The 26,945-nt window shown below is 41.6% G+C and overlaps 1 protein-coding gene across 7 annotated transcripts in view; it reads left to right on the top strand.

The window, feature by feature from the left end:
* The first annotated feature begins 399 nt into the window (after positions 1-399).
* The window catches only part of LOC131253067 (phosphatidate phosphatase PAH1), a 43,948-nt gene continuing 17,402 nt past the window's right edge, over positions 400-26,945 (top strand). For 2 of the 7 annotated variants that reach the window (XR_009174825.1, XR_009174824.1), the window contains exons 1-5: positions 400-578; positions 1,832-3,560; positions 3,667-4,262; positions 4,367-4,440; positions 14,925-15,009. Coding sequence is in view for 2 of the 7 variants with exons in the window: in XM_058253894.1 (XP_058109877.1) it covers positions 2,063-3,560; positions 3,667-4,262; positions 4,367-4,440; positions 14,925-15,009 (2,253 nt within the window). In the remaining 5 variants the exon portion in view is untranslated. The remainder of the gene's footprint in view (positions 579-1,831; positions 3,561-3,666; positions 4,263-4,366; positions 4,441-14,924; positions 15,010-26,945) is intronic. The other 5 variants (XR_009174823.1, XM_058253894.1, XR_009174821.1 and 2 more) reach the window with 4 other exon arrangements.

Here is a 26,945-nt window from a genome sequence, read left to right as displayed (position 1 = left end):
TTTCGGATTGCGAAATACAGCTGATTTAATAACCGACGGTTCGAATCACGGTTCGAATCACTTTTGTCGTCGAACAGGCCTTTTCTGATCCATCTTGGCCATGTAATTGTCGGTGACCCTCTCTACATCAGCCAACCATGTAAAGCTCTTATTTCTCCGCACCCAACTTGAGACCTAAATTCAAAGATCAACAAATGAGCATCCATAGTTATCCATCGGGTACCCGGATCCGATGGGGTAGAGATGCGGAACTCAGAAATTAGACCCGGACATTAGGCTGATACCCGGGAAACCGACCCGCTGAGAGGCCTAGGCGTAATTCATTAAAACACCAGGGGCATTTGTAGATAATGGCTGCCGGGAGAGAGAAACCTACTTAAACATCTTGTCCGATCGTTATCCAGTCCAACTCCCCAAACCGGAATTTGACGACGGAGAATTCATAGCTATAAATATTTCGAAAAACAAAAAATAAAAAATAAAAAATAAAAGCAAAAGAAAAGTCTTCCTTTTTCTCTTTCAGTCTTCTTCTCTCTGCTTTCTCTCTCTCTCTCTCGGTCTCTCCCTCTCCTTCTGAGGTTAGTCTCTCCTTCTCTCAATCTCTCTTTCATTTTCTCTCACCAATCTTCATTTCTCATTTGTCGTTACTTGAATACTTTCACGTTTCTCACCTCTCCAAATTCCAGAAACTCTAGGGTTTTAGTGAGTCTAGGGTTTTGATTCGATTACGGTGCCGATTATTGATTTCTTTTTCAAATGGTAATTTGGTTCGAGGGAATTATAGTATCCTGCTCGTCCAGTGGGGCCAACGGTCTGGTGATCCTAGCTGTCGAAATGGTCTTCACTTCACAACGGGAGATTCTCAAGAAGTCTCCCAGATTGGAAGATCCCAATCCGTCCCATGTGGTGGCTTCTGAATGGATGGTCAAGAGAAGTAATAAGGCAACAGTCCACATTTAATGGGAGAATCCAAGTTTTGAAGGATTAGGGTCTTCCAAGTTGAGGGACCTCAGCGGTTTCGATCACCAAACAATTGGCCTCTGTAATGTTTCTTTGATTCGGTTGCCTCGATCACTTTTTTTCTTTTTGATTTTGATTTCTGCACAAAATCATGTCAGAGAGCGGATTAATATTGGATGAGAAAATCTAGTTTTTAAATTGGTATGAATGTTTATGTATAATTATTGTTGGTGTCGTCTTTGAAAATGTTTCTTGATTTCTTTAGATTGGATTTTGTTGTTGTTGGAGAGCAGATTATACGAGGTTCAATGATCAGTTTACAACAATCTTTGCATTTCTTGACTCTTGGTTTCTCTCTGTTTTAATTACAATGTTTTTCTTTTTTCATTTTGATGTGAAATAACTATGAGTAGTACTCGGTGTAATTCTTTGTAACATTTTTCATTTTTGCATTTCTTGACTCTTGGTTTCTTTCTGTTTTAATTACAATGTTTTTTCTTTTTTCTTTTTGATGTGAAATAACTATGAGTAGTACTTGGTGAAATTGTTTGTGACATTTTTTATTTTCAAGAAATTCAATTCTCACACTGAAATTGCTATTGGAAGCTGATTACAGTGGGAAGAAAAGAGAAGTGAGAAATTAGAATCGTAATTAGAGTCCACAACTTTCTTTTTAACTTCAATTCTCTACAGAAATCATTAGATTGTGGAGCTTAGGTTAATCCATTCCATTCCTATTGAGATTTCGTCTGACATTGTGTTCTTTCTGAGAAGGAATTGAGATATATTGTTTTTGATATTTGCTTCAAATAGCTAATTTTGTTGCTTACTTCATGCTTTTTCTTTTTCTGGAAAATTTGATCTCTTGCAGAAGTTGAAACTGAAAGTGGGGTTATAATTAGAAATAAAATCAGTGCAGTTTTCTGGTGTTGGGGCATTAATTTATGTTAATCTATTGGATTCCCTGAGTGATTTGCTTGGAGATTGTGTTCGTGAAGCCGAAGGATCAAGAAGCTTTTTCCTTCTCAATAACAAACGAAGGATCACAAAATGTTTCAGTGGATATTCCAATTCATTATCGGTTATTGACAGGTGGCTTAAGATGAATGTTGTTGGTAAAGTTGGGAGTCTCATTTCACAGGGTGTTTACTCTGTTGCTACCCCATTCCATCCCTTCGGTGGGGCAGTTGATGTCATCATTGTTGAGCAGCAAGATGGGACCTACAGAAGCACACCTTGGTATGTGCGTTTTGGTAAATTTCAGGGTGTTCTCAAAGGTGCCGAGAAAGTTGTTCGCATTTCAGTCAATGGTGTTGATGCCGGGTTTCATATGTATCTTGATAATTCAGGCGAAGCTTATTTTGTAAGAGAGGTTGTGTCAAGTAAAGATACAGAGAGTGATCAGCATCTGAAGAATTCAGATATTTCAGAATCTACCCAGGATGATAATGGCAGTAATCTACAAAGTGAGAATGGAGTCTCCAATGCTGGTGACATTGAATTCTCAAACGCATGTGTTGAAAATGGCGAGATTGAGAATGAAGAGGAGTTGCTTGAATTTCGCAAGGAGCAGGCTTCTCAAGCGAGTCCTGTTGGGTCACTGGGGTATGGAGCTTATCATTATGGGAGCTTAGATCAGGTGGAGGATTTAGTGAAATCCCAGGGTTCAGAGTCAGAAGTAGTGTTAGTGAGTGTAGATGGTCATGTGCTGACAGCACCCATCTCTTCGTCTGAGGAGAACACTGATTACGTGCAGCTAAGTACGCCCCGGTTCCATCTAGGCCCAGCTGAAGGAACTGAGGTAACAATTGAGCAGCTGCAAGATTCAGCCGAGTTTAGTGGAAATAATGGGGATCTCAGAACCAGTGAAGATGCATGGGTAGCAGGTTTATTTGGTGATTTGGATGAATCCAAACGCAACGGCGTATTCGAAGGTATTCCCCCCGTCTCTGATGGTGCTGATACTTCTGACTATTCATCTGATGGCTGTAAAGCTGCCAGGAAGCTTTCCTACCAAGCACAAGAGGCTCCCAACACAGAGAACGTGGGAGACAATTTGGGCATGCACGGTAGCTCTGAGGATATTGATGCTAGTATGAGTAGAAATGAGATTTTTAGAAGTTGCATGGAGCTTTCAGAACTAACCTTAAGCATCGACGATGAAAATTCACCAGGCACAGGCTTTCCATTGATGGGATTGGCAGTGAATAGTGGCATGTACGATTCACAGGAAAATTCTCCTTCTACTCTCCTGTCAAAGGAGGAAACACAAGCTGGGGATCATCAGAAATTAGAAAATCGTGCCACAGTACCTTTTCCCATCTCCAATCCACTGTGCAATGATGAGTCTCCCACTGTACCTATACAGATTGAGGCCTCTGAAAACAATGCTGTGGTTAATGAAAACACAGATGACGTTGTTTCTGTACCCACCATAACTAATGTTTCGCAAAAGTATGAGCAGCTTGGTGCAGCTCCAGAGCCGCAAAATTCTGAAAGTGAAGGAATGATTGTCCCTGAAGAAGAATGCACTAAGCTCAAGACTGGGGAATCCCTTTCAGCGATCTCTGGTGGTGGGAAGAAGTCTGATGCGGGCTTGGGTAAGGATGTCAAAGTGTTAATTTACTGTTGCAGTGGGTTCCTTTTCGCCATTGATTTAGGATGATGGTTTTTACCTTCTGCTTAATTGTTCCTTATGGCCTGCAGGTTTTGAGATTTCTCTTTGCCGCAACTTTCTCCATGCTGGTATTGGTCTGGGTTCTGCTGAGGAAGCCTTCAATGCCCATCAGATATCTGCGGAGGAGTTTAAGGTCTCTGGAGGATCAATTATTAAGAATGAGAACCTCATTGTTAGATTTAAAGGGCGATATTTGACGTGGGATAAAGCTGCTCCTATCATTCTTGGAATGGCTGCTTTCGGTTTGGACTTTCCTGCTGAGCTGAAAGAGGCTATTCCTGTTGAACAGGTGGAGATGCCAAAGAGCAGGGAAAATAGTCCTGTTCTCTCTTCCGCACCTTCTGGTCGCAGTTGGAGACTCTGGCCAATACCATTTAGAAGGGTTAAAACCCTTCAACACAGTAACAGTACCTCTTCAAGTGATGAGATATTCGTTGATTCCGTGCCTTACTTGAGTCCACTTGCAGAACCAACACAGACACGCAATAGTGATAGTCAGACTTCTCACAAGCAGTTTGTACGGACAAATATTCCTACTAGTGAGCAGATTGCATCTTTGAATTTGAAAGATGGTCAAAATATGGTAGCCTTCAGTTTCTCAACCAGGGTCCTAGGAAATCAACAGGTCTGCCATTTCTTTTACGGTTTAACATTTCTGTTAGGAAGATGATAATCATTTGTCATTGTATCCTGTCCTTGGTAAATTCTGAGAACAATCTTATTCAACAGGTTGATGCCCATATTTACTTGTGGAAGTGGAACACAAGAATAGTTATATCTGATGTTGATGGGACAATTACCAGGTAAATTCCCTTGGATCATTACATTCACTTCAGCTAATATAGTAGTTATGGTAGCATTTTTCATTTCATTGTCTATGGTTTTTTTTGGAAAGGATGAAAAACTTCTTCTAGGCATCACTTTACTGAAAGGTGACAATATTATTCTAATCTTATAGCTAATGGCTTCTGAGTTACTCCTACGGACTTCAGCAATCATATTATATTGAAAATATTTCCTATTTCTGGTATACCTGATAATTTCTTGGGTGTTTAGATCGGTTTTGGGTAACCATGTTATGTATGGATCTTACAGGCACGATCCTTCTAAGTAGGCACCTCTCCTGCTTCGAATCACGCTTCAAACTCGCGTTCCCACTCCTGCTTCCTACCTATATATACTAGAAAACATTCTGAAGCAGAAGCTTCCATGCTCTCGCACCCTTATCTGTTGCTGCTTCACTTCACTCTTTGTGCAACTATAGTTTCGTTTTAGCCTCAATGGGGACATTGCCGAGAAGTGATAACTTCAATATTAACAAATATTTAATGGCCGGAGTATCTAAAATCAAACTTTTGGGCTATGTAATTTGGGCTAAACACTGTAAGAGGTGTTAGTCTCCATGACCTTGGAGATCTGCTATGAGGTACATAAGTTCAGATAATTGCATTTAGCACAAATGTAATCACTGAAGTACAAAAAAAAATGACAAATTTACCTTATGCTGGAACCTTGCATAATTGGAAAAGTAACATTACATGAACAAAACATTATTAATATATGAATAACATCATAAGAGGATACAAGTGCAGTTGCAAGGCAAAGCAATTCTCCATCAGGGGGCATTCGGGTTTTGCTGGGCAGTTGAATGCCTCCAATGTAGCAATTTTTGTAGTTTATGTGCCTTTTCTGCTTTTTACATGGAAATTAGGAGTTTTAAGGGGAAAGTTTTGGCTGCAAATGTATACCTAACCTCAGTTTTATCAACTCAGCACTTCTTAACCAACTTTATTATACCAAAAACAATGATAAAACAATTGCAGGGGTGCAGAAACAAAAGGGAAAACAACAAAAGATCCCAATCCAGCCCTGCAAAAAAGAAAAAAGAAAAAAAAGTGCCTAATCCAGTCAAAACAAGTGCGTAACACTTGCACTCTGGTTCAAAACACATGCTAGACACACCTATGAAACACCCTTAGCCAAAGGGCACCTGAAGTCCTCGATGACCAGATGCAGCGCTGTTGCACCGTCTTTTGCTAAGAGATCTGCCTCACCATTGGCTCTCCTCTGAATGTGGGCAGACAAAAGCTAATCAGTGTTGGGGGCTGTTGATGATGTTGGTGCTGTGGATCAGAAGAAATCCCTCTTTAAGGCCTCGGTGGTGGGGATTTGGAGAGTATCAGTGGAGTCCATGATCCAAGAGCTGGAAGCACAGGCAAAGTCCCATAGTTCTGGAAATGTCCAAGCTCTTAACCTCAATAAGTTTCATGTCCTCTTCTGGTTTCAATCTCAAGAGCTATCTGGTTTGTGGAGAAGCGGCAACCCATCTTGTAAGTTCATACAGGCAGTTATTCCCTTGTTGGAAAAGAATAAAGATATCTGAAAATGATCAGGAAAGGTGGATCAGACTATTTGGTATTCCTCTTGATGTGTGGTTCATTGAAATGTTCGAGTTGGGGGAATGTTATGGGAGAGTGAGTTGGGGGAATGCTATGGGAGGGTGCTAGAGATAGACCCGTGGCTGTAATATAAAATGGTTGACCGTTATGCCAGCTGGTACTGTCATTGAATACCTTGATTATAGGTAGTAGAGTGGATCATTGTATTCAGTATCGGTATTGATGGATGTATTGCACCGTTGGGATATGGAAACATATCGGTATCGCATGGGAAATATTGGATGTATCGCATAATGTTTCACTATTTTTACGAAACATTGGGAAGTTGGTCCAATTTTTCAATGAAACTTTAGGGATGTTAAGAAAGACATCATTAAGCACTTAGAAATCAAAAGATTACAAAAAATAAGTGCTCATAAAATTTTTCCTGGATCCTAAACTGTGTTGTCTGACAGAGTGATGCAACTTCAAAACTAACTAATATAATTTACAAATCATAGAAGACATGTATGAAAACACAATCAATTAATTATTTTTAACCTTACACACGTGGCATACAAGCTAATGAAATTAAATTGTCCATATTATGTCTCGTAACCCAAAAATTAGGTTTATTTCCTCATCTAATGATGGGATTGGTGGACATTTCTTGGACAGTTAAGAATGAAAAGTATCCAATGGTCCTGTTTCAACTTTTAACAACTTTCAATAAACAAGTCCACGAGTGAAAGGTCAGGATCATTCAAACTATCTGATTTCTGAATTTTGGGACTGGGATTTAGCAACAGTAGTTCCACAATTAACTGGTTTAATTTGAAGTTAATATACGATGAAAGAAGCTATTGATTTGAAACATTCAATTGACCGGTTAAAGGTAGCTACAGTAGAAGAGAAGCGGCGTATGACAACGACGACAACAAGCGGTCGTCCTCCAAGGCATCTACACTGGTAAGAGGACTCTTGTAAATCAAACGGATCCAGCACTCAGACATCTAAGCGTCTCCAGGGCCCTAATAATACTAGCGACGATGATCATCTACAGGCTGACCACCTAACACAGGGCGACAAGGATTGGAAGGAGGTTTCTCGCCGGAAAACTTCAACGGAACCATCCTCCGCTAGGAATCGTGTATCCTATACGACCTTGTTCGTCAAAGGTTTCCCGAAGGTTTGGTACCCGCTCAATATCGAACGTGTTTTTGGTCGAGCCGTAGCGGCAATGGACGTAGTAATGCCTCGCGACAGGGAAACAGGCATGTACAGAGGCTTTGCGTTGGTTCGAATGTCCTCGGAGGAGGAGTTAGCCAGAGCTGTTAGCATGTTGCATGGTGTCAAGTTCGCCGGATGTCCGATGTTGGTTCAACGTGCGAGATTCGGTCCTGTGTTCGCTCACGCCCCCAACCTCGCCCGGTGCTCTTTCCTTCAAGGAGGTCCTCCTCCATCAGAATCAACCTACTTCCTGCCCCGCCCCACCACCTGCCAAGCCACTTACCCTGAACCCTCACAATGATCAACACGTCTCTACAGCTTCTAAAATAGGCGTCCCCATCGTACTTAACTCCACGGACTTTCGCAGGGCCTGTGAAGACCTAAAGGACACTATCGTTATCTCGTGCAAGGCCTCCATTTCTCAGGTTCGGGACTGGATATCTGAAACCACGGGTTTCCGGCCAGCTAACTATAAACTTAAACCCCTCGGCTTCAACGAGTTATGGGTGAAGTTTTGTCTCGGCGTCAATCACGAAATGATGCTAATGGCCGGTCATCTCCATTCTAGAGGGCCAGTGGCCAGAGTAATGAGGTGGGAAGAGTTCTCCACCTTCGGTATGGAGAACGTCTGGTTTCAAATATGGGGAATCCCTCTGGAGCTTTGGTTTGACGAGTTCTTCATCGCCGTCGCGGCCTACCTCAGTTCGTACCTTGAACTTGATTCGAAGACGAAGCTGGGGGGAGGAGTTCGGAGTTATCAGGGTTCAAGTTAGTCAGAAGAAGAATGCTTTACCGCCCGCGTCGGTCACGGTGACTGTCGACGACTGGTCCTTTGAATTCCCGGTAGTCAAAGAATCTCTCAACGAGCAGTATCCTTGATGGGGTGACCTATGGCGAATTCGAGAAGATCCGGCGCCGATGTCGTCAGAAACCCTCCTGTCCTCCATTGCTGAGAGAGCACGTGCTCCCTGCTCCAGCGGAGTACCTGTGGGCGACTCTAACTCTGGCGCAGTTGGCTGTTGTCATCTGGACCGTCCGCTCGACGGTTTGGAGACACGTGGACCTCCTCCTGCCTTGCACGTCGCCTCCTTCGGCTGCGTCGTCTCGAGCCCTAATCACGATTAATGTAGTCATATCGCCGGAGATGCGTGGCATCTCGACAGGAACTCGTGCTGCTCAAGTTACGTATACAGCGGATTCGTTGGCGACGCGTGGCGTGTTGAAACGGTCTTCGGGGTCGCAGTACCGCAAGGAAGCTTTTTATCCGGGGGATAAGCTGACGAGCCCCTTGGTTCTCGAGGCAATTTGCAGGAAATCGTCTGACGCTTTTGATTTTCCGCCGCCTGCCTCTTCTCCTTTACGCAAAGTCGGACACGCGTCACACTTCGAAGTTCGCCATGCGCAGGTAGCAGGACACGTGGGTGAGCCAAAATCCTCGTGCTTTTTGTGCGACGGGCCCTCTTCAGATCCGGACCCGAACCCTGCCCCTACCTATTCAACTGTTATCTCTCAACCCGAGACCCGACCTATAAGCCTAACCACCTCAATCCCTACCTCTACTACATCCATGCCCCATCCCAATATCCTGACCCCCATCTTCCGCTCAGATTCCCCTGCCCCTATTTGGAAAACTCCTAGCCTTACCCTTTCACCCCTCCTCTCTTCTAACCCCTATCCTTTCTTTGACCCTGAACTCGACTTGGGTGGGAGAGACACATCCAATTGTACTCTTTCTGATTATCAGTCTTGTCATTCTTCCCCAAATTCCACCCTTGCCTCCTGCATTTCACCTGGTGACGCGTTGGAGTTGGGTCCGCTGACGCTGTTCAACGAAAATTTCTCTACAGAAATCCTAATGGTGGAACCCCTCCAGATGATAGCGGACCCGCATCCAGAGGCCACGCCCTCGGAAAAGGAAAGGGCGGATTTGATATCAAAGTTACAGAACAAACGCTAGATTAAAGAAGCTATTGGGAAGGTGGGAAGGTTTATAGGCCTTTCCTTTGGAGATCGATTGGAAGATTACGTTGCCTTATTCCACTGTATAGAAGACCGTATTAGGCCCCTCCAAAAATGTAACTCGCCTGCCAAATAATTGGCCAAAATATCCAATAACTGCGAGCTTCAATGTCTAGAAGCCAGTCTAGGGTTCCTCTCAGCTTCAAAAGCCTCACCCAGGAGGCAGGGCAATCGAGGAAGGATGGTTATCCAATGAAGATCTTCTCTTGGAACGTCAGGGGTGTCGGCTCCAAGCATAAAAGGAGCCTGATCAAAGCTTCCATCTCTTGTCAAAATCCGGATGTTGTTTGCTTTCAGGAGACTAAGGTTGCCTGCTTTAAGGACAGTCTTTTGTCCACTCTTTGGGGTGCGATCGATGCAAAGTGGATCTCTCCGGACGTTGTTTGGACTTCGGGAGGGATCCTTGTAGCCTGGAAATCCTCCACATGGGATCTCCTCTCGTCCTCCAAGGGGAATTATTCTATCTCTGTTAAACTCCAAGATAAGTGTTCTTCCTTCCAGTGTTTGCTCTCAGTTGTTTATGGGCCTAACATTGACTCTGCTCGTCCTCTGTTCTGGGAGGAGTTAACGCAAGCTAGGCTTTCCTTTTCTGGGCCGTCATGTGTGGTAGGTGATTTCAACGCCACTTGCTATGCGGAAGACCACTCCAAACGTAGAAGACCGACGTCGGCTATGAATTAGTTCTTTGAGTGGATCCAGCTCCACCAACTCATCGATTTGCCGCTCTCGGGAGCCAGGTTCTCTTGGACCAATGGCCTGGTTTCTCCTATCCAATCTTGTTTGGATAGATTCCTCCTTTCTCCTGATTGGATCGAGGCTCTCCCGACCGTCCAGCAAGCGGCTTTGCCTAGAACCACCTCTGATCACTGTCCAATTATTCTTTCGACCAACGAAGACAACTGGGGCCCTAAGCCATTTAGGCTCAATCCCGCCTGGCTCCAATCGGACGAGCTCCGGCAGAAAATCATCGAATGGTGGCCTGCCTTTCAGGTGGCAGGCTTTGCCGGTCAAAAATTTCTGTGCAAGCTCAGACTACTTAAAGCTAAAATTAAGGAGTGGCGTTAGCAGGAGATTAAGGCAAGGGAAGCTGAGACCGACACCCTGATGGCGGAACTCCAGCAAATTGACTCCGAGGCTGAAGATAATCCACTATCGCCTGATTCTCTGTCCAGACGTATAGCCATTATTCAGATCTTGTCGAACTGAGCCATTTAAGAAGAAGCTTCATGGAGAATTAAGTCTAGAGCGAGATGGATCGCTGAGTGTGACAAGAACACGAAAATCTTCCATAATACGGCCAACTTGCATGCTCATTCGAAGGCCATTCTCAGCATTTTTGATAAGGGGAGAAGAATTGAAGACAAACGGGAGATCGAATCGTTAGCCATTGCCCACTTCACCGACCTCCTCTCCGCTGAGAATTGGGTCAAGCCACGCTTGGATAACATCTCCTTCCGTTCTCTGGAGTTCGCCGAAGCTAAGAAGTTGGAAGCTCAGATCTCTGAGGAGGAGATCAAAGCGGCAGTCAATGCTCTGGGTGGGGATAAGTCGCCAGGCCCAGATGGGTTCCTGATATGCTTCTTTCAAACTTTCTGGGAGGTTGTTCGAGTCGACCTCCTCCTCTTCATTCAGGAGTTTCACGATCGGGGGAGATTATCGAAGGGGCTTGGAGCGTCGTTTATCTCCCTCATCCCCAAGGTGGCGGGTGCTAGCTCCTTCTTCGATTTCAGACCCATCAGCCTGATAGGGAGTCCCTACAAAATTCTAGCTAAATTCCTTGCCTCTCGGCTTGCAAAGGTTATCGGCAACCTCATTTTGCCTTCTCAAAATGCCTTCATAAAGGGTAGACAGATCACGGATGTTGCGCTGATAGCAAATGAAGTCCTTCACTCCTGCCATAGGTCCAATCTAAAAGGCATTTTCTACAAATTGGATGTAGCCAAGGCCTACGATCACGTTGCCTGGGACTTCTTTCTCTATATGCTAGGTTGGATGGACTTCGGGGCTAAGTGGAGAATGTGGATCGCTGCCTGCATTGGCTCGGCCCACTTCTCCATTATTCTTAATGCATCCCCCAAAGGTTTTTTCAGAAGCTCGAGAGGCATGCGCCAAGGTGACCCCCTCTCTCCTCTCCTTTTTCTGATTGTGGCAGAGGCGTCGTCTGCTATGCTAACCAAAGGCCAGCAACAGGGGCTTCTTTGCGGAATTAAGATGCCTGCTCTTCCCAACCTGATCACTCACATCCAATTTGCGGACGACACTCTGATCTTTTTGGAAGAGTCGGCGAAATGTATCAACAATCTCCTTATTTCCCTTCGCTGCTTTGAAGCGGTCTCCGGCCTCAAGATCAACATGTCCGAATCTAAGATTATGGGTATCAACGTTCCCTCTCCCTCCCTTCAGACCTATGCAGACTCTCTTGGTTGTCAGGTCGCCACCTTCCCAACGTACTTCATTGGCGTTCCTCTTGGTTGTTAGGTCGCCACCTTCCCAACGTACTTCATTGGCCTTCCTCTCTCTGTGGGACGGCCGCCGAAAACTATGTGGGAAAAGATCATCAGCAAGTTTCAAAAGCTTCTCGCTACCTGGAAATGCCGTTATTTATCTATGGGTGGTCGTCTCACTCTTATCAAAGCTACTCTGTCTAGCCTTCCCCTCTATTTCATGTCCCTCTTCAGGTGTCCAAGTCAAGTGCTTAAGGCCATTGATAAAATCGGAAGAGATTTTCTGTGGTTTAGTAAAGAAAATCAGAGGAAGTTTCACTTGCTGGACCGGAATGACGTCTGCAAGGTTTTCAAGGAAGGTGGGGCAAATGTGAAAAATCTGAAATCGATGAATTCCGCGTTGCTTGGGAAATGGGTCTAGAGATTCACTACTGAGGAGGCTTTGTGGGCGCTGATAGTCAAAGGTAACTATGGCTCATCTCAAGGGGACTGGTGGCCTAAAGACGCCCTGATTTACAACGTTTCCCATATTTGGAAAGGTGTCATCAAAGAGAAATCCTCTGTCAACCAGCATACTATGTTCGAGTTGGGCGATGGATCTTCTATTCGCTTTTGGGAAGATCGCTGGCTCGGGGATCAGCCCCTCAAATTTCAATTTCTGCAAATATATCGGCTATCCCCTTCAAAAGACTCCCTTATCATTAATTGCTACTCTATCTCGTTTGGTCACATTATGTGGGACATCAGAACCTTCAAAAATCTTAACGATACTGAGGCTTCAGAGTTTGCAGCTCTCATGGCGTGCCTAATTTGTTCGGCTCCCCTCATTAATCAGCACGATAGCCTTCTCTGGCAGTTGGAGAAGTTGGGCCATTTTTCAGTCAAATCTTTGTACGCTGCCTCCAGCCCTGCGAATCATCACGTTCAAGAAGCGTCCCCTTTCATCTGGAAGTATCCGGCCCCTCCTAAGTTTATCTGTTTCGCTTGGCTAGCTGGTCGTAACAAAATTCTCACTGTTGATAATCTCCTCAAGAGAGGAATGCAGATAGTTAACATCTACCTTTGCTGCATGCGCCACGCTGAATCGGTCGATCACCTGCTCATTCACTGCCCCTTCATGTCTACAATTCTGACCGACTTCTGTCAGCATTTTTCTATTTCTTGGTGTACTTCTGTCTCGGCGGGAGGCATGCTTTCTACTTTGAATGGGCAGAAAGTTGGGAAAGTCAAATCCATCATTTGGCGTTTGTCAATTATCGCTATTTGGTGGGCTGTTTGGGAGAAAAGAAACAATCGCTGTTTCAACAATGTTTCCTCCACCTCGGTGGTTGGAACGAGGGCTAAAAAGTTGGTGATCGAATGGGCTTGTAATGTTAAGGACTTGAGGGCTTTTGATTTGTCTTTCCTTAGGTTGTTAGGGGTGGTCTGCCATCTCGGCAGTGTTGCCCTTTTCCTTGTTTTTGCTTTTTCTCCTTTTCTTTCTTTTCTCCTCCCACTGTTTTCTCCTTCCCTCTTTAATGAAAGTTGTTGTTGCTTTATATATATATATATATATATATATATATATATATATATATATATATATATATATATATATATATAATACACACACACACACGACGCATATACAATTTCTGAGTGAATGTATGTTAGTGTTGTACGTTTATCATGTGCATCATACAAGTGTACAATTTATGCATGCCTTTAAATAAAGAATAGGGATCTTGGTGGCTCAGGTGGCCCCCACTTGATGTTTATGTGCAATCTTCCTTGACCGCCAAGTGTGTCACCCCATGTTAGGCCAAGGCTAAAATATCAGCCCTTCCGTGAATCAGTTGGACCACATGATTGGAAATGGTGGGCAATGCTCTCCCTCCAAACTACTTCCCTTGGTGTGGCACACCTGAATCACGAATGAGCCTGATTTTTGGGCCCCAGATTTCATATAATTATCACGGTGAGCCTTGTAAAATTCAAGGGTGGATGTCTCTCCACCAATTGTTTCCTTTTGCATGTCCCACCTGGATCACAGGTCAACCTGATTTTTTGGCCCTAGTCCTAAAGTGAGATTACACATCTCTGATGGTTCGAAGTGGATTTCACATATGGCATATGTGAGATCCACTCCGACCATTATATGCGTAAATCCCACATTAGGTCCAATGGTAAAAAATGTGGCTTACTTATGATTCAGGTGGGCCACACCAAAGTAAACAGTTGGTAAAGAGATGTCCACCCTTGATTTTTGCAAGGCCCACCGTGATGATTATATAAAATCCACTCCAACCATTAGATGTCGCAACAAAATCTTAGAAACGGGTCCCAAAAAGCAGGTCCATCTGTGATTCACGTGGGCTACACTAAGGAAAATAGTTTGGAGGGGGTGAGCATTGCCTATACACTGTTTACAGTTGTGTGGTCCACCTAAATCACGGATGGGGCCGATCTTTGGGCCCAGGCCTAACATGGGGTGATACACTTGGTGAACGGGTTGGATTTCACATAAACGTAATGGTGGGGCCCACCTGAGTCACTGACCTCTTTCTCGCCAAACATGAGGTGACGCATTGGAGTAATAAAGGCTAGCAGCTTTTCTTTATTTAAAAAAGGCTCGCAATTCCTGTATCAGTAGTTGGATAGTGTAGTACACGGCTCCTCAATTGGGCGCTTTTATGGGATTTACTCTCTCATTATTTTGTAGGGGGGCAATCAAAATGTAACTAATCAATTCTGGGCATCTTTGGGAGTTTATCTTCATACCCACTGGTATTAATGGCCCGGGTGCTTGCATGCTCAGGTGTATATGTTTGTAGGTCTGGGTATATATGCTGGTGTGTAATTGGATATGCACATGTATGGATGATCTCGCATGGGCCTGACCATCCTGTGATGATTTGCTTACCAACCTCTAATGTTAATTAGACAGACTGCAGATTGTTACAGCAAATCATTCTTCCCTATTTCTAGAATGTTATACCACCTCAGCAGGCAAAATAAAGGACTTTCTTGAGATAGTTTTAAAATCTGGTTACCAAATTTCTTTTGTTAGCTGCAACAGTCTTTATTTATTCTGTTTTTCCCTGGTATAATATTGTGGCAAAGTCCATTTCATTTTCATAGTAAATATTGGCATTTTAGACTGGTAGAAGTTTTACTTTATATTAGTATGTCCAATTCTTATGATTAATGAATTACTTCGATCCATGTTTTTTTTAGGTCCGATGTCCTAGGCCAGTTCATGCCTCTAGTTGGGAAAGATTGGACACAGTCTGGGGTAGCACGCCTTTTCTCTGCAATTAAGGTATGTCTGTGTTTTATTATTCTAGTTTCAGGTAACTTTACTGTTTATAACTTGATAAAATTTTCAGTGAACTTCATTTCTATTCAATCAGCTGCCTGCCACAGCTCAAAAAACAAAAAACTCGGAAAACCCCTCCCTTCCCAAACTCTGAACTGGTTTAAGGATCTGATTTTCTTGCTTATTTCATATGTACTTTGAGTGAAATGGTCTGCAAATTGTGTTTATCAAACTGACAGCAAACGAGGTGGCTATGATTGAAACCCACACCCTTTACTTCTGAAACCCACGCATTTATATCAGTAAGATGTCTTGCTGCCATGAGATTGACATATCTGGGCAGTATTGCAGTTTTTTTCCCCCTTGTGAAGGTTCCCATTCTTTGACGTTCAGAAGAAAGCTTGCTTTATCACATGAGTTACATTTTTTCCAACTATTGCTAATCATACTTGCAGATACGCCCAGAGCTTTTGTGTGCTTATCTGGATAATTATCTCCAAATCAATGTTGTCAAAATTGTCTGATATATACCATATGAACCCTACGACACAGTCGTGTCATGCAGTGCATGATATGAATCACACACTAGAATCACAAATCTGAAAAAGTTGCACCCATATTATTGTGTAAATTGTGCAATTTGTACAAATCATAGGATTGTGTGGGACACAGTTTGGGCATCCCACATATATGAAAAGTTGAATTATTATTTTTTTCAAAAAAATTCCCTTTCTTTAAATAGCTTCTTAAAGCCTGCCCCTCTTAAAATATTGCTTCACTTTTGTCTTTTCTACAAATTTTGAGAGAAAAAGGAGAGGATTTGGGATTTTGAATATCCAAAATCCTAGGGAAAAGAATTCAAGATATCTTTCCCCTTGATATAGGATTGGACAGCCCTCAATCAACACTGAAGTAGTGTTCAAAATATTGTTATCATTACATGTATCAGAGACCCAGGATATGGAGATGTATTGGTATCAATCAAAAATATCACAACTACAGGGGAATGTATTGCTGTCTGAGGGAAATATTGGGGAAACATAAAGAAATAGTTGGAATTTTTGTATGGAAATTCAAGAGATGTTAAAAGGCACATTATTACACAATTATGACTCAAGACTTACAAAAACCATGCATAATAGGTTCCCATTGTATAGTTGCCCAAACTATGTATTGTCAAACAAAAATATTTAATTAATAAATATCATTTTTATGCACCAACTTTTGAGAAATAATGCACCAATTCGACACATATAACGCATTAACCAGGAAGAGATCCCCCAAAAAATTTAGGAAAAGGGGTTTTTCGTTGTTTTTAGTTTTTTATTTTCTAGAATTCTTCAAGTATTAGCATTGATGTTGTTGACATTATTGACAATATCGGTGCTATTATTGCATGTATCAACGATGCAATTTATTGATTTCGAGGAATTGCCGTCAATATCTCTCGATGTAAAAAATATAGCGTGATATCGATAATATCAACCGATATAACATTACACCACCCTATTTTTTGTATTGTTAGCCTACAGTATAGACAATATTGGCCAATATTATCGATAATATTGGCGATACCAAGGGGTACTAGTGAAGGGCAATGAGATCAATAAAAGGTGGAGAAGGTATTTTCAAAACTTGATAAATAACAATCACTCTGAAAGCATGGGGATAAAAAAGGAACCATAAACTCAAACGAAATCAAAGTCCAAGATACTTTCGTAGGATTATGATATCTTAAAACAGGAAAGGCCCTTGGGCCAGATGCTATACCAATAGAGGTTTGTAAGTGTACGGGAATACTATGTTATTTTGGTTGACAAAGTTGTTCAACAAGATTATAAGATTGAAGAAAATTATAGACAAATGGAGGAAAAGTACCATAGTACCTATTTGTAAGACTAAAAGAGACAAAGTTGCACTACTTTCGTGGGATTAAACTTATGAACCATACTGCGAAACTTTGGGAAGGAGTGATCGAGCAAAGTCTAAGGCATGATACAAAAAACTGAGGTTGGTTTTATGCTAGGGAGGTCCACCAATGAAGCTATTTTCCTACTTGGACAATTGATGGAGAAATATACGGAGAAGAGGAAGGACTCTCCATATGGTTTTTATTGACTTAGAGAAAGCTTACAGTAGGGTCCCTAGAGAGTTAATCTAGTCGGTGTTGGGAAAGAAAGGAGTTTCAAATGTGTTGACCACTAGTGGAGAACAAGCGAGTTCCCAATTATTATAGGCTTTCACTGGGGATCAGCATCAAGCCCATACCTTTCCAGAGTGGTTATGGACAAGTTAACGAGGAATTTGCAGTAAAAGATCCCGTGGTGTACGTTGTTTGAAAATGACTTTGTTTTGATTGACAAGACGAGGGAGCACATAAACACAACTAGATTTATAGAGGGGTGCTTTAAAATCTAAAGGATTTAAAATTAGTCGGACTAAAACTGAGTAGATTGACTACAATTTTAGTAACAATAGGAGTGGGAACGAGGAATTAGTTAAGAATGTTGACCAAAAAGTTTCCCAAAATGAGCACTTACGATATCTTGGGTTGATAGTTCATGAGAGTGAAGAGATTGAGAAGGATGTTACCCATAGAATTCAAATAAGGTGGAAGAAATAGAGATGTGCCTTTGGAGTTTTATGTGATCATCCTGAACCTCTCAAACTGAATGGGAAATTTTATAGGATGGCTATAAGACCAACCATGCTTTATGGGACAAAATGTTAGGTAGTTGAGGAACAACATTGCCATAGGATGTTTAGCTGAAATGGGGATGTTGAGATGGATGAGTAGCTAGACGAGGATCAAAGAATGCATTTGAAGGAATTTAGGACTAGCACCAATAGGTAATAAGAAGAGGGAAAGTAGACTTTATGGTTTGGTCATGTGCAACGAAACCAAGAACTGTGTTGGTTAGGAGTGAGTTGGTACAGGTTAAAGGCTCTAAAAGGGCAAGTGGAAGGCCCAAACGGACGTGGGTGGAGGTAGTAAGGAAAGAGGTAATGACCTTTGGTCTTAACTAAAGTTATGACCCTTAATAGAGTGGAATGGCGTAAAAGGATTCATGTAGACCAGATGAACAAGAAGATGATGATGATGATTGGCAACACCGCCAGTGTTCGTAGTATCAATATTTTTACATGTATCGCTAACCAAGGATATAGAAAAATGCATCAATATCCCTGCTCGGAAATGTATCATTGACTGAGAGAAACATTGGGGAAACAAAAAGGTGGAATTTTTTAGTGAAATTTTAAGAGATGTTAAAAGAAACGTGTTACGTATTCGAGAATTAAAAAATTGCAAAAAAACCTTACATAATAAGTTTCCATTTAATAGGCCTCAACCCTATGTTGTCGTAAAAAACCAATGCAATAGGGGCCTAAGCCATAGCTCGGGTATTTTCTCAGTAAAGTCTTTTAACAAGTCCCTTTGTGAAGGTCTTTAGGAGAATCTCGACAAGCATGCTTATCATTTCTGGCATTATGGTGTGCCCCCCATAGTTGCGGCATTTACTTGGTTGGTTGGGAGGAAGAGAGTGCTTACGATAGATAATCTCGAAAAGAGATCCCTGCCCATTTCTAATATGTGTTGCATGTGCAATCAGGATGCGGAGTCCATTGATCATTTGTCTATATCCTGCCCCTTTGTGGTCTCCATTTGGTATCATCTTCTAGGGACGTTCGGTGTTCAATGGGTCTCCTCAGGTACGGTTCATGATTTTCTTTGGGTGTGGCACGGGGGTATCAGGGGAACCAAGGATTGAACTAGCTGGCTCCTTTCGCTTCCGGTTGTATGGTGGTCGATTTGCTTGGAAAGAAATAGATGGAGGTTCTGAGATACCTCTCGTTCGGCGGTGTTTGTGGCGGAATGTGTTTTAATGCTAGTTGCTTAATGGAAAAATTCTTGTTAATTTCAGGTGCCGTTTCTAGTTGAGCGGCCGACGAGTTGCCTTTTTGTTTCTTTCTCTCTTTGTATTCTTTGCCGCTTGCTTTGGTTTGCTGCTTTTTTAATACAATTCATCACCCTTAAAAAAAATACTAAGAAAATTGAGTTTATATAGATATAGGTAATAACATTATGTAAGACATCCATGAACTAAGATAAATGAAAAGCATACCTATTCAGCTATCCCTCAAACCCACATGGAGTTACAAGGCGGCTTGAAGTCATCATATTTATCCCTTCTTTGTTGGCCATAGTATTGTTGCTCCATGGGTCGATAGTATTGTGCCTAGGCCATTGTCTGGTTGTACCAATAGGGGTTCTCTATCAGGTATCTCCAGTTCTCATCCTCCCCGAACTGTATGAGAACACCTAGACGTGGTACTTGTGGTACTGTGTAATTGTGACTGACTGTGGCTAAGTGGGGTCTGTAGGAAACAAAACTCCAACCCTGACTCCTAGATATAATCGAGCCTAATCATATGACGGGTACCCCAAATATTGCCCTTTATACCAGTAACCATAAGCGCTCTCCTGCGGCTGCCCATATCCATAGTTGGACGACTATAAATTAGTGTCATAGTTGTCATTCTCATAGTATTCTCCATGCGCATAAGGTGGGACAATAGTGAAGCTCCCCCATTATGAACTAATATTCATCGACAACAAGCTCCATGCAAGAGACTCCTAGTCGCGTGTCACCTTCCTCCTCCCATTCGTGTATCGCTGGAAATGCTTGCTGGACTCTGCTGCTCTCCATGAGGATGATGGATGAAATCCATGGTCTCTGTCCTAAATGGCATGGTCAAAGTGGCCTCCTTAGTGAACTGGCTAACAAATCGTCAACTCTGACCCATTGTGTAAATCCCACCACTGTAGCCTCCATCCCTAGTGCTTTCACCACCCCCACTGCCCTCACCACCACCTTTGTTGGACTGGCCTCCGCTGCCATCACCCCATCATCATTGTCATCACCCTTGCCACCATCGCTGAATTGGGATAAAGTCTTATCATCATCATTGCTCAAGTTGATTAGACATCATGGAGTATGTTACGATGATACCTTGTAACCCGCATTAGGACGTATCGGGCTCCTCATTAATGCGTTGAAAGAGTTAGCCTAATTGCTCATAGCCTAGTTGATATCAATACCAAGGGATGTTCCTTAGACTACCATTGAGGAAGGTCTCCTTCAACATCATTTAAATTTGTTTACACGGGTCCTCGGCATTATCTGCAAGTGCGCCTATCAACAATAGGTCTAGTGAGTCATGATGTCGCTCCATGTCGTGCTCTACCTGTAATTGTCTCTCTTTTGTCTTCATATTATAGTGACAACACATGAGCACAACTTCTAATGCCCCAGTCGATTCCTCTTGTTTGTGTGGATGAGCAACCATATGCCTTCAATTCCTCTCGCATATGAGAGTCTAGGCAAGCAAACAGATGACCAGTAAATGTAGTGTGGGAATGTAGCCTCTGTAAATTGCCTACTACTCACCTATCAGTCCATCAAAAGCATGCATTAGTTCGAACGGGGAATGAAATTGTTCCATCACGGACCATATTATTTGATTACTTAAAGCAATAAATATGCTCTCATGGCATCATCTTTTCCCTCAGCGCTCTTGCAGCTACGGTCAAGAAGTAACCCGTAGCATCTCAAAAGCGAAGTAGTTGTCAATCACAATTCACCGTTATCAATCATGCATCCAATAGTAGATTATAAGAAAGTACAATACTCAATTTATCATTAACTTATTCCCAAAATGTGTTTTCCTGTCGAGTTAGTGTATAACTTCTTGTAGACTTGGTGGACACAGTGTTCAAAATATCGGTATCGCACAATGTATCGCACCCTTGGGATACAGATACATATCGGTTATCGCATGGGATATATCGTTTGTATCGCGTAATTTATCGCACTTTTTGGGAAAACATGGGGAAACATTGGGAAATTGGTTGAATTTTTCAATGAAACTTCAGGAATTATTAAAAAATACCTCAATACATAAATTATAAAATCTCAAAAAAGAAGTGCACATAATAGGTTTCCTTTGTATAGGGTCTTAAGCTATGCGTTGTCTGATTGAACTGAGATAACTAACTATATTCAGATATGATGCATAATGGACAACTAATATGCCATGAAAAAAAAAGGATGGACACAGTGGATTTCTCACAAATATCATGGTGGGCCACACCATGAGCCTAATAGGACCATGAGGCAGATTCAAATCTCATGTGGAACACACCACAGGAAATAGTGATTCTTGAACGGCCACCATTAAAAACTTCTTAGGGCCGCACTGAGGTTGAACCTTGACTATGGGCCCACCATGATGCATGGATTCTATCCATACCATCCATCCATTCTAAGAGATCATTTTAGAGCATGAACCGGAGAACGATGTGCATGGAACCCTGATTGTGGCCCCACCCATTATGTATGTGTTGTATCCACATTGTCCATCCATTTGGAGAGACCATTTTAGGGCCTGAGCCAAAGAATGAGGCCTATCCAATACTCAAGTGGACCTTACCACAGAAAACAGTGCTATTGTAGGGCCCACCATGATGATATGTTGTATACCCACTCTGTCCATTCAATTTTTCAACTCATTTTTGGATGTTGTCCCAAACATTAAGTACATCCAAAATTTAGGGGGACCATACCACATGAAACAGTGATGATTAAACGTTCACCATTAAAAACATATGAAGGCCCACTTTAAATAGATCCATCATGTTTATTTACATCCAACCCGTCGATAAGGTCAACCAGAAGTGAATGAAGGGAATATACAAAGATGACCTTAACCCAAAACTTTCTTGGCCTATAAAGCTTTTAATGATTATTCACCACTTTTTATGCTATGGTTCACCTGAGATTGGGATTTGCTGAAGTTTTGGCCTAATGTCCTTAAATGATATGAAAAATCGGATGGATGGCATGGATAAAACATATACATCAAGGTGGACCCCACAGCCCATTTGTAAAGTAAGCCAACTAGTTGTTGTACTGCACATCAGTGGCCTCACTGCTGTATGTCTACGTGCGTATTAACTATGAAAAGAGGATTAAAGTTATGTGGGCCCCATCATGATTTATTTATTATATCTATACTGACCATCCATTTGGCGAGATCATTTTAGGACACTTAATAAAAAAAATGAGTCATATCCAAAGGTCAAGTGGACCACATCACAAATAGCAGCAGGACAGTGATTCCCACCGTTAAAACATTCGTAGGGCCCACCGTAATGTTTCTTCTCCATCCAATCTATTCATAAGGCCACACAAACATGGATGCAGAGAAAAAACAAATATCAGATTGATTGAAAACTTTTGCGATCCCAAAAAGGTTTCAATGGTAGACGTTTAATCTCCCACTACTTTCTGCGGTGTGGCCACTTGATCTTTGGATTTGTCTTATTTTTGGGCTTAGCCCTTGGAACGATGTCACGAAATGGACGAACGGTTTGGATATAACATTTACTTCATGGTAGCCCAAAGAACTCGTCAACTCACTAGCCAGGCCGCTGGTGTGCGGTACACCACCTGATCTGCTTCCATAAATGGCATCGGAAGCCATTTTCATGGCAAGAAAGGGTTCCAGTCCTTCCGGAAACCTAAATCTCAAATCCAAAATCCAAAATCCCTACGATTTTGGCAAAATTTTGGTCAAAATCTCCATTTTGCAGAAAATCTCTCCCCTGTTCGACGAAAAAATAGGAAAATCGGGGGTTTTTTCCGCACTTACGGCGCACCACTACCTCTCGATTGAGTGGCCCACCAAATTTAGCTTCCATTCACGCTCACATCTTCTGCAGGTACCGAAATCCCCTCTCTTACATGGATTTCCCTCTTTTTGTTAGGATTTTTTTTTTCAATTTTTTGAGAATATTGCAAACTCGACATTCCCGGCCTTTTATCATCGGAATTCTCTCCTCATATGGTTGTTGGCTTTGTAATGTGCGATAGTATCACTAATATTGGGGATTTCGCAAAAAATCGTGCGATATTATGCGATATATCGCACAATACAAAAAATTTCTATTTTTTTTTTTAAAAAAAATTCGGGGACTTTTGATGGGTTTCGTCTCGCTGGCCAGCGATAACGGTAATATCGGCCGATATTATCGATATTGCGAACACTGGGTGGACATCCATCTTCAATTCATTATCCTCCGAGAGTTGACATTTTAGTGGAACTTTATGCTGAGGTAATTTGTTGAAACCCAAATAATATTTAATCAATAGCATTAACATATAAACAAAAGTAATAGTTAATGAGCAAGTGAGAAATAAATGATGTTAATGTAAGAAACTTACCAACCTGGTGAAGTGGATACTCGAGGATCCTAATCCATGTATCGTCTATAATGTTAAATGCCCATTGATGTGAATTAGGGATGTATTCCTTATCCCTTCTTTCATCAATTGCATAGGCTTGTACATTGACCCCATCGATGGCCACGTCTCATTATCTATGGCTTTTGGGACATTGTAAATTAGTTACTTGATGCCAACGATGTCACGAACTTTCTCCCAGAATTCGTCATTTAGCGTTGTCCCTGTAATCCTCTCCACAGTCTGGATCTATATCTGATTCCACTTCATGTATCCGTTAGATCTAATAAGTTCCTCAGTCTTGCCCTATGCCAATACAAGTTGTCAAGTATGATAAAGTTCGTGGTGAACCTTGTTGTACCTCGTCGGACAATATCCCCTTAGCATTCATTGCGCATCACGACCAATAACTATGAGTGATTATACATGAAGTTGGTCACTCTCCTCGTCGCCTTTATGGTGGATTCAACTAACTCTCTCTGCCTTATTTACTTGAGCATGAGGTCAATGCAGTGATCCACACGGGTTTCAATAAATATTGTACTTCATTAACTTCATCTTGCCTTGACGACCGCACTATTGTGGATCCCACACCACATTCTTTAGGCTACATCTCCAATCACTTCCTTGAAGAGGTCATATATATAGGAGTGATCCCGTATGTGAATGGATGCATTAATAGATTAAAGAAACCTTGTTGCTCTCTATGGTAAACCATGAAGTTAATGAACGACAACTTCATGGCCCCCATCTGCCCATCACATATCACTATCACCCCGCATGTCTCCTCATTCAACTTTAAGTCCTCCACTCAACCCTACATCTCCTCATACTCACGATCTAAGTAGACCTCCACGAACTCTTCCAACATTGGAGGATTCATGCCTTGGTGAATGGCGTCGATCATATTATATAAGTGGGGGCCTAAAATTGTCAGTCTTGTCTCCTCAAGCCGTTTCCTCTGCTTCCTATCCCAACCCGATGCAAAGGACTTGCGCGCGGCCAACCTTTATTCCATTCTATCCGGCTTAGTAACACAATCCTCGAGATATGCCACTCGCTCAAACAATCCCTAGTCCCCAGTTAAGAACTTGTAACTCCTCCCTAATATCCCTATTCCATGCCTATTGTTGTTGCTTGTGTGTCTTACCCTCAGTCAACACCTTCATTATCTCTACTCACACCTCTGGAACACTTGGGCAATTGTTCACATTTTCGTACCCCCTGCTAAGTTCTCTTTCAACCTAGAAACTACCCCAATCCTTGATGTATTCCCATAGTAGCTGCAAATGGTTCCAAACCTATTTCCCTCGATTTTCTCTCTATATTTCCGCCCAATGTTCGTTCCTCCTTTTCCTGACATTTTAATTTATGCTACTTACATATGTATACAACTAATAATATCGTTAGGAACACAATAATCACTAAAAAGTTATTTCTAAAATGAAGAAAGATCCACACATGCATACAATACATACATCCATACATGTCTATCTGTCCATCAACACATTCATACATGTATCATACATCATCCATCTATGCACAAATGTATATACAAACACATTACATTCATACATGGATACATTCATGCATGCATGCATACATACATGATCAATGATCTATCCATGCATGCATTGATACATATATCATCCATCCTACCATCCACCCTATACTTGGTTACTTGCATTCATATGCACCTATCAATCTATTCTTGCATGATACTTCCATACATGAATAGCACACCCATCCATAACACATCCATGCATCCATCCATCAACGCACAAATTTGCACATACATATATCATCCATCCATCCGTACATTCATACATAATCATGAAATAGCATAATTATTTTTTACAAGTGAGTGGATTTTTATTTTATTTTTTAAAATAATTTTTAGAACTCAGAAGAATAATTTTTATTATAGAAAAATTAATAAGTTTTTTATGAAGTAGTGTCATTAATTTTTAAAATAAAAAATATATATATGTATGTATGTATGTATGTATCTATTTATCTATACATACATATTGCATTTTTGAATTGTAAATAAATTTTATATAATAAAAACTTTCGAAATATGAAAAGCTTTTGGTGATTCGATAGAACGTCCGCCTCTCGTCAACATATGAAAAATCCACTCTTTAATTACCAATTCTAGGGGAGAAAATAGAGAAAATTTTGATTTTCCTAATTTTCCCCAATTTCACCTCCCAAATGTTGAATTTTTCAACTCAAATCCATGCCCATGCATGACAATCATGTACAAACATGTATTTGTAATGAAATCTTTGCGAAATTCTAAGGAAAAAAAAAAAACCTTCTTTTTTTTCCAAAAATTTCTCACCTCGTGTTTTGGTCAACTAGTGCTTTCAGGTGGCGATTTCCCCCAAATGTAAGGTTTGATTCATGTAGGGGAAGCTTTATAAAGGGAAACAAGCGATATTTTGGCAATATGATATGGTGTCACTACATTGTCAACACATCACAGATACCTGGAAAATTGGCATTTCTAGTGTTATCAGTATTGCCAGGCTGGCAATACTGATATTATTGATAATATCGAGAATTGGAACACTGATCAGGGCCACTAGAAAAGAAGACATTGCAAATGTTAAATGCACAAGTGGGCCGCATGCATACAAGTGATTGTGCGCATGTATTTAAGGGGGAGCTCATTTCATGTGCAAGAGTCACGTACGGAAAGAGTCCTTTAGGGGTAGTTTTAGTAAGTCATAATTAAGAGAGAGGGTTGATTTTAGAAGGGAGTCTAAGGATGTGCCAGTAGGATCCTTTATTTTAGGCAAGGATAGAGTTTATTTTGTAGAAAATAAGGGTTCCAACAAGTCAATTTGGTAGCTTTTCAAGGCTTGCTATTGGTTAATGTGCAGGTCTCAAATGTATTGTGTTATGAGTTGCATAAGTTTCTGTTTTTGTTTTTATTTCTATTTTTATTAATCATCCTTAGAATAGTGTTACTATAACTTGTATTAATCTTAATGAAGGGCTGAGATGAAACTTGGGTTTTCTGGTTGGTAAGTAGTCATATGGGGGTTTTTCACATGTTATCTTTTACATCGGTTAATTTTAAAATTAAAAAATAAATAAATTATGATGGGAACATCACGCGCACACCCCCCCGCATGTACGCAAGTAGGAGGGCCTCACCATCGATCTGGATCGATAACGACGTCTAGGAAGGGCCTCCTAGTTAGAGGACTACGTCTTGGTTCGTTGGAGTAGATCCGATAGTCATGTGAATCCCACTATGGGTTCTCATGATCGTAGCCCACTATTTTAATTAAGCTAGTACTTTGGGTTTTGCTTATTATTGTTATTAGGAATATCATGGATGGTTTAGATTGCTTCGATTAGTTGTTATTTTTTATTACTTCGTCCCCAAGTAATAGGTTGTGCACATGGCGTGAGTTTTGAGGTATATGGTTTTCTTATAAATAGGCACCCTCTTGTAGGTTTATTTTTTTCTCATTGAAGATTAGTAAAATTTCTGCTTTTTTCCACTCCTCTAAATGCCTGAGTTGGTAGATTCAATTGGGTGTGAAACCTTTCCTTCTTTGGATGGCTAACTACCGTAGTGCGAAGCCACACTCATCCCGATTCACCCCCATCTCCTAC

This window comes from Magnolia sinica, chromosome 8, assembly GCF_029962835.1.
Source record: "Magnolia sinica isolate HGM2019 chromosome 8, MsV1, whole genome shotgun sequence".
Lineage (NCBI taxonomy): Eukaryota > Viridiplantae > Streptophyta > Magnoliopsida > Magnoliales > Magnoliaceae > Magnolia > Magnolia sinica.
The sequence above is the reverse complement of the archived record's forward strand: the minus strand, read 5'-3'. Positions and strand labels throughout refer to the sequence as shown.